This window comes from Pleurodeles waltl, chromosome 6 (genome assembly GCF_031143425.1).
Source record: "Pleurodeles waltl isolate 20211129_DDA chromosome 6, aPleWal1.hap1.20221129, whole genome shotgun sequence".
Lineage (NCBI taxonomy): Eukaryota > Metazoa > Chordata > Amphibia > Caudata > Salamandridae > Pleurodeles > Pleurodeles waltl.
This window is the reverse complement of record NC_090445.1, coordinates 727,489,290-727,497,372: the sequence shown is the minus strand read 5'-3', so window position 1 is coordinate 727,497,372 and position 8,083 is coordinate 727,489,290. Positions and strand designations below refer to the sequence as shown.

General features: G+C 46.5%; 1 protein-coding gene across 1 annotated transcript; it reads right to left on the bottom strand.

Moving 5' to 3' along the window:
• Positions 1–1,319: 1,319 nt before the first annotated feature.
• On the bottom strand, positions 1,320–7,498 carry LOC138302031 (prolactin-releasing peptide receptor-like). Its single transcript, XM_069242446.1, has 2 exons — positions 7,404–7,498; positions 1,320–4,576 (listed from the first exon to the last, which is right to left on the bottom strand). Exon 2 carries the CDS (start codon positions 4,498–4,500, stop codon positions 3,463–3,465), a length of 1,038 nt encoding a protein of 345 aa, XP_069098547.1. The 5' UTR covers positions 4,501–4,576; positions 7,404–7,498; the 3' UTR covers positions 1,320–3,462.
• Between the last annotated feature and the right edge of the window lie 585 nt (positions 7,499–8,083).

The following is an 8,083-nucleotide window of genomic DNA, read 5'->3' as shown; positions in this document are numbered from 1 at the left end:
CATTTTCACGCTAACAGTGTTAGTGTGTGTTTTAAACTACATAAAGACTCTTTTTGCTTTTTATTTGATAACTTGACTTGTGTATTGTGGATTTTTGTCGTTTTGGTCTTGTTTTGTTTAGATAAATATTGCCTATTTCCTATTTCCTATTTTTCTAAACGTGCATTGTGTCATTTTGTAATGTTTTCATTAAGTTACTGTGTGGGTTGGTACAAATACTTTACACCTAGCACTCTGAAGTGAAGCCTAATGCTCTGCCAAGCTACCAAGGGGGTAAGCAGAGGTTAGCTGAGGGTGATTCTCTTTTACCCTTTACCCAGACTAGGGTGAGGGTCCTTGCTTGAACAGGGGTAACCTGACTGTCAACCAAAGACCCCATTTCTAACACGTGTTAATAGTTGATGAAAGTACCCAACCCAATGTATATGTGGATATTAGTTTTTGTTTGTCTTCTTCTGCAGGGGCGAATAATACTGCTTCTTGAATTCTTCAGTTATGTTGTTGGATCAGATGGATGTTCTGTTCTTTGGATGAAGTAGCCAGAAGGAAAAGTTGGGACAGCTGGGACAGTTCGCACGTTCCAAGAGGGCGTTCAGTGGACCAGTGTTCTGCAAGTTCTATATTGACTCTTAATTTTGTTGTTTTTCCGCAAAGAAAGAGGAAGGACTATAGAGTTAATGCTATTTATATTGCCAGAGAAGATCCATGATTGGATGGCTGAGTGTTCATGGGATATGTAGTTTAAAGTTTATACTGTTTTCATTGGCTGCTGTGTTGTCAGTAAATGAAAGAGAAAGCATAATCCTCGCCTCTGTGTCCTTATTAGAATCTAAAATTCTTAACACGCTATCTAGAATTTTTTTTCTTCTTGCCGCATACATCCTCATGTGGTCTGTAAGTGTTTCTTGTTGGCCCCCCCACACCAGCATTCGAATCTATACTGAAACGTAAACCCAAGTTTCGAGTAAAGTATTGCCGCGTTGCCCCGGATGACTGAATTCTAATACATCATTCTCGATAAAGCCTGAATCAACCATGAAGACACGCGTTGCACACACACCAGGCACTTAATTCCTTTCCAGTTCTAAAGAAACAGGGTTAATTGCTGTTTTATATTAACTGCATATTTTCCTCACATTTGAATGTCAAATTTGTGAGTCGTCCTTGGTAAATTTAAATCCACCATCTTACAAGTTGGTCGCGCATGCGCACACACACACAACCACACTCTCTCTCTCTCTCTCCCTCTTACTTTTCGGCAGCAGGCGCTTCAAAGGATTTACGCAACACGATTCATATTCAAGTATTACTCCACGCTTAGAAATGGCACACATTTTATTAACCTGAGCTTGACGACATTCTGAGCTGTTTCTATGATAGTTTATACATATTTTGCAACAGGTTCATTTTCCAACATGGCTATCTCTTTAATAAATAGAGAAACTTCAAAACAGGTCTGGTTCAACAGAAACAGCTGTAACTTGTGTTAGAATGTCGGTAGCTGACTGCAATTAACATCTCACATGACAGAAAATCTCCAATTAACCATTTTTCGTCTTGAATTTTTTTTGCTTGGTAATCTGCTCACTTTTTGCAGTAAGTGTTGGTGCTTAGGATTCATCCTGCATCATGCACTGTACCTACATTCACAGATTTACTCACTTTGTTGAGGTTGAGAATCCTTAACTGCTCACCTCAGATGTCATAGGTCAAAGGATAATTGCTTATTTTAGTTGGGAACCAGGGGGCTGGCAACTGAGTTGATGGTTGTGGGAGTTGAAGACCTGTAATGTAGCCCTTGGAAATCACTTTTCAACTTTCTGTCCATGTTAAGGCAGAGATAAGCTTAGTCCGATTTTAGTTGCTACCTAAAATCATATATTTGATTTCCCATCAACAAAATATTTGGGGTGGGCAAAACTCGAGGAGCTTCACTCTGTGGGATTCCGCAGGGTCCCCAAATGGGTGGAATTAGACATGTCACGCTGCTCATGCTGATTATTAGCTCCAGGAGCCCATTCCTTGCGGAAAAATCAGCACTAACAGCATCATGCAGTGCACCAGAGGGCACTGCTGCTTGACTAGATTTCGCTTTCTGACCGCCAACAGTCGCGACTGCCCACCGGATGCCCTCTTAGCCACCGAAAATCAAGCAAAGGGATGCCAAATCTCACTCACCATATTACCATTGGTGAGCTGCATGTGAGAAAATACTCCGACATGTGGTGGTTGGCGGAATTGGGCCAGAACTCTGTGTTACATTCATAATGCGGAGAGGAAAAAAGTCTGCCAATTCTGCCGCCGGAGCGGAATTTAGCACCCACTGCTGCTAAAAATGACCTTTTTTGGCCTCTAATCACTTATTGCAAATCTCTAACTCCACTTGCTAGATATTCTGGTAAGCCTCCCTGGCAGGGAAAAGACCTCGGCAGACATAGCCTAGTTTAAGTCCTAGATGTTCCTTTTCTCTTGAGAAAGTGCAGCACCTCCACAAGACATCGTTGAAGACCAGTGTACAAAGTGGCGAAAAGCATTTCCCCTGAGAAGCATGTGAACACCAAATTCCTTCCTTGTCAAACTGGTCAACCAAATGTTGACCATGAGACAGATCTTTTCCTCCCACTATAAGAACATCTTCTTGAGCTACAATCCCATGCAGGTCACCTCACAGCTACCCACCTTTGAACAGAACATCTTTTTGAATTATAGAAACACACTTGCACCACTATTGACCCTGGGATATATCTTTTTCCAAAAGAACATCTTCCTGAGTTACAGATTGATGCTCAGCATCAAATGTTTGACCTTTGGGACCAATATTCTTCCTATGGGAGAACATCCCCTTAGCTAAAACACTGTGTTTGTCATCTGCCATTTGACAGATTTTTTTCAATAACTGTATCATAAAAAGTCTCCTAAGTCGTATCACAATCCCAGTTATCTCCTGAGTTGTATCACAATGCTAGTCACCACACAGTTGACATTGGCACCAAGTTTCTCCTCCTAGGAGAACATCTTTAAAACCTACAACACCAGGCTGCTCATCACACTGTTGACCATTGACCTATCTCCTTCCTTCAGGAATAAATCTTTGTGAGCTGCTACATAAAACCAGTCCTTAGGATGTTGATATTTGGGTTATTTCAAGAGAACATCTCCATGATTCACTGCACAATGCTGGTCATCACGCAGTGGTGCGTGTTGTCGGTGTTCTCCAATTCCTGAACACACATCTTTGTTACAGAACCCAACTGTTCATTTCACTGCAGAGACTGTGGAGACACTTTTCTTCTTCTAGAAGAACTTCTTAAGCTACAGCACAATATTCATTCATCATCACACAGTTGCCTGCTGGTCTAGCCTTCTTACCCTGGGAGACCTTACTGAAATACAAGTCTACACTAACATCACACATGTGATTCTTCAGTTGAGCTTCTGCTTACAGGATAACATTTTTGTAAACTACAGCACAACACTGGTCATCACGCAATTGACTGTAGGGCCAATCTTCTTCTTCTTCTTCCAAGAGAACATTTTCTTGAGCTCCCCCCTGAAGCTGTCGTGGAGCCAGGCGTAGAGGAAAGCATTAGTGCAGGCAGACATCATGGCAAACCAGTGGCAGAGAAGCTGGACCAAGTTAAAGCACTGCTTGTCTATCAGCCTGATGTCAATGTCTTTCATTATGTTGAAGATGTGTAGTGGCAGCCAGCACACCCCAAAGGCCACCACCACCAGCACCAGGAGACGGAAGGTCTTCCTCCTCCTGGCACGATCCCACTCAGTCTGACTTTGGGTGATATTACCCGGTACAACCCGGTTCTTCAACTTGACGGAGATCCTCAAGTAGGACAGTGAGATAACACTGAGTGGCAGCACATAGGTGATGAGGAGGGTACTGTAGGCATATGCCAGCCGTTGCTTCTCCATGCCAAACCAGAACTCTTCACAGATTGACTGGTCCAGCTGAGGGAACTCAAAGTGATAGGTGTTGGCCAGCGCAGGTGCTGCCAAGGTGCAACTCAACAGCCAGATGGCAGCTAGAATATAGGCACACGTCCCAATGGTCAGCCTCCGCCTCAGTGGATAGACAGTCGCATGGTACCTGTCAACAGCGATAACCGTCAGGGTGAACACTGACACAGTGACTGTCACTGGTTGCATCAGAAAGACAAAGTAGCACATGAAGCGCCCATAGATCCAGCCTTTGGGTTCAAATGCATATGCCAGAGTCAGCGGAACACAGGTGGCACACATCAGCATGTCAGAGAAGGCAAGATTGCCCACTAGGAAGTTGGTGACATTGTGCATCTTCCTTGTTTTGCAGATGACATAGATGAGAAGGTAGTTGCCCACGATGCCCACGAAGACCACCAGTGAGTAGCATGGGATGATAAGCGCCTTGAAGGACTGCAGAAAGTGCAGCCCAGTAAACTGCTGACTGGCATTGCTGTGCAGGGCGGAAAATATGCTCTGGGAGGTCAGGTTGTCTGGAGGCTTCATCCTCTTGGGCTGTCACCGGTCAGGGAGATGGGGCTGTGACCATGGTTTCTGCACCCTTCAGTCCGCCTCCGTGAACCTGCAGGACAGAGACATCTCATTACAGTAAGCGCCTGAGTGCAGCGGCAGATCTGCAGAACAAGCACTGCTGGCGCTTTCTGGGCAGCATTCTGACTAAGCACCTTTTTTCACATGAACAGTTTCCCTTGCACACTTCATTCTACTCAGTTGCCTACAATACACCATGTTTGTTTAACTGAATCTTTTAAATTTAACCTCGTTTTCAGGTTTAGTGGGACGTATGCATGAACGTCAATTTATCAAAATGCCTGGGGTAGCTGAGGTGACATCACACTCTATTTAACCTTTACTTTCACTCACACACGCATGCTTACGCAAACACATACATTTCCACATACATACCTGCTCTCACATAAGCAAGGGTGCATACAACATACATTTAAAATCATGTTTTACTTACCTTAGTTGCCAGGGAGGGTCATTCTCCAGCAAATTGCAGCACATTGAAATTCATCCTTTATTACACTAATATGGATAAGAACATATTATTCACTTACTGTAATAAAGAATTGACAAAATCACGGAAAGTGGGTCTTCTTGTGTGCCTGGGACTGATTTTGCTACCGCTAAGGCCAAGTCGCAAAATCAGTGCCATGGCGTCCACAGACATATGGAACTTCTGCGGCCTCACACTGCTCGCATGCAACGCTGTGCCCATGTAACCGAGTGCAGGATAAGGTTCCTTCAGTCGTACACAGCTCCTTTTTCACCAGGGACACAGTTAAAGCTATGTAGTCAGGCAACTCTACCAGGCAGTGCTCCCCCCTTCCACTTTTGCAGTGCATCATGGGTATTGATGACAGTGGGTCCACGGAGCTCTGTGACAGGCAGAGCTCCTACAGCCTCGGACTTCACCAGTGAATTCGGTGCACAGCTAGGGGGTCGTACTACACCGAGGCACTGCAGAAGCTCCACACCCAGGTAATCCTTAATCATTACAACCCCACACTATACAAAGGCACTGCCAAAGCTCTGCATCATGCAGCTCCGACACAAGCAGAGGTATTACACTAACGCAGTGTTTCACTCCACCAGGGGCTCTTTAAAACCTCAGTCTCCGGGCAGTCCCAAGCCTCTCAGTGGCCCAGCGTACGGACGCCAGCTAAAGCGCTGCATTATGTACCCCACACCGAAGCAAGACTTTACGCCATCACACTGGTTCACTGCACTAGGGCTATCTTGATAAAGCTCTGTATCACATGAGCACAAGCTGGATGGAGATCATACGCCATCACACTGCTTCACTGCTCCACAGGCCCTGGTAAAGCTCTCTATCACTTGACCACAAGCTAGGCACATATCTTACACTATCGCACTACTTCCCATGCGTCAGGGACACTAAAAGCCTGTCTCAGTTACCCTGAATAAGGCAATGGTCTTACTCCCTCACACTGCTTCACTGCATCAAAGGCACTGCCGAACCTCTCGATCATGTGACCACAAGTCACACACATATCTTACAACCGCACGCTGCTTCACTGCACTTGGAGCATTGTTAAAACTATACCCAGGTAACCTTCACTAATACAGAGCGCACACAGCCTCTCGTTGATTGGGAGCGCAAAAAAACACACACTGCTTCACTGCACCAGGAGCGCTGCTTCAGCTTCGTATCACGTGACCACAAGCTAACAAGAGATCTTACACCATCTCCCTGCTTCACTGTACCGGTTCGCTGCTAAAGACCTGCATCTTGTAATGCTAACCCAGGCCGTTCTCTTACAGCACCCACTGCTTCCCTGCACCAGGAGCACTGCACCCAGATGTCCCTCGGTAATGCAGAGCGCACACAGCCTCTCATTGATTCGGGGCGCATAAGAACACTCACACTGCTTCACTGCAGCAGCGGCACTTCTAAACCTCTGAATCCCGAGACCGCAAGCTAGAAAGAGAACTTCCACTATCACACTGCTTCACTGCACCAGGGGCACTGCTAAAGCTCAGCACCATAACGCCCGAGACAAGCAGTGTTATCACTGCCAGGGGCGTAGCTCCACGGGTTGTTTGTGGGGTGTTACCCCCCTATAACCCCACCCACCCCAAAAAAATCTGCATTAAATAGTTGGTAAACGTGATTTCAGTCGCTAATGTGAAGTGTCTGCCGGATTTCACCTGGGATTTTAAAGTGCCAACATCGACAAACACACAAACATACTCTTGCTATGTTTTGAAGTATTTAATCGTTGATTAGTAAAAAAAATATTTAGTTTTAGGTCCCCCTAGCATTCCTCTCTTTCTGTCCCAACGTGATTGTCGGTCATTCTGAAGCTCACACCCTCATAATCATGCTGACCAACCTAAGCCCCTGACCACTGCGCCGATGCATTAAGACGGTGGTTCCCAACCTTTTGACTTCTGTGGACCCCCACTTTATAGTTCCTGGAGCCGGGGGATCCCCATTGAATCTTTATTGGAATGCCCTTCGAGTCATTACTGAAAACTGGGGACCTCATCATTAATTAGTTCCTAAGCAGTTGCGCACCCCCTGAGTAGACTTGGCGGACCACAGGTTGGGAACCACTGCATTAACATACTCGTAAAGCTCCGTACTTCGTAACCTCGACTGCACTGTAGGTACATTCACACAGGGCAGCGGACAAAGCACTGGGTGCCAGAGAACGCTGCCAGACTCACACTTCTCCAGCGCTGATGCGCACTTTCACGTCTACCAGGCACCGTACAGCCTCACAATGTTGTGTGCACCGAGGCACTGCTTACGCTCGCAAACACGTACCAGACAGAAGCCCTGGGGCTTCACGCTGTGGCCGTGCCCGGGGCACCGCTAAAGACTATTAATCAGTGCGCACATTGAAGTTTTTACTCACCGGGAGGAGCTGTGAGGCAGACGGGTCTGCGCAGGGTTACCGGGACCTCAGGCAGGTGCGTGTTCCTCATGAGAGAGACATCCAGGGAGGAAGAGGGGAACCGCGTGTGTCAGCGAGAGAGAAGGGAAGGACGGAGCGGTCCCGCCATTGACCAGGAGCGAGAGGACAGCGACGAGCGCGGAAGAGCCACTTGTAAAGCGAGGGCTGCACAGAGAGCCGGAGAGTAGAGAGAGAGAGGGGGGTGGGGGTGGGATGAGATGTTGTGTTTTTGTGGCGGCGGTAGGGAGTGAGTGAAGGGGGGAGCAGAGACAAGAAGTCAACAGAAAGTGTGCGAGGGTAAGAGAGATAGAGGAGCGAGAGGGAGAGTTACTGTAGATATAAGTGCCAACTGAGTTCTATGAAAAGATATGTAGCCCATGGACTACAGTTGAGCACATACTGTGGCCTATGCCCCCTAAAAAGGTCGTTATTTATATAGCCTGCGGGTCAGCAAGGGGTTGTCTGAGCACAGAGACAGCCAATAGGGTCCATAACTTAGACTGTGTTCCCGAAAACAGCAGTCCATATTTTATATAAAATGGTGGGTATGATTGGGGGGCGTTAGCTTCAGATTCCCCGACAATCACGCCGGCACATGATGTTAAAATACATTATACAACAAGCAGGGAGTACCAGAGGTG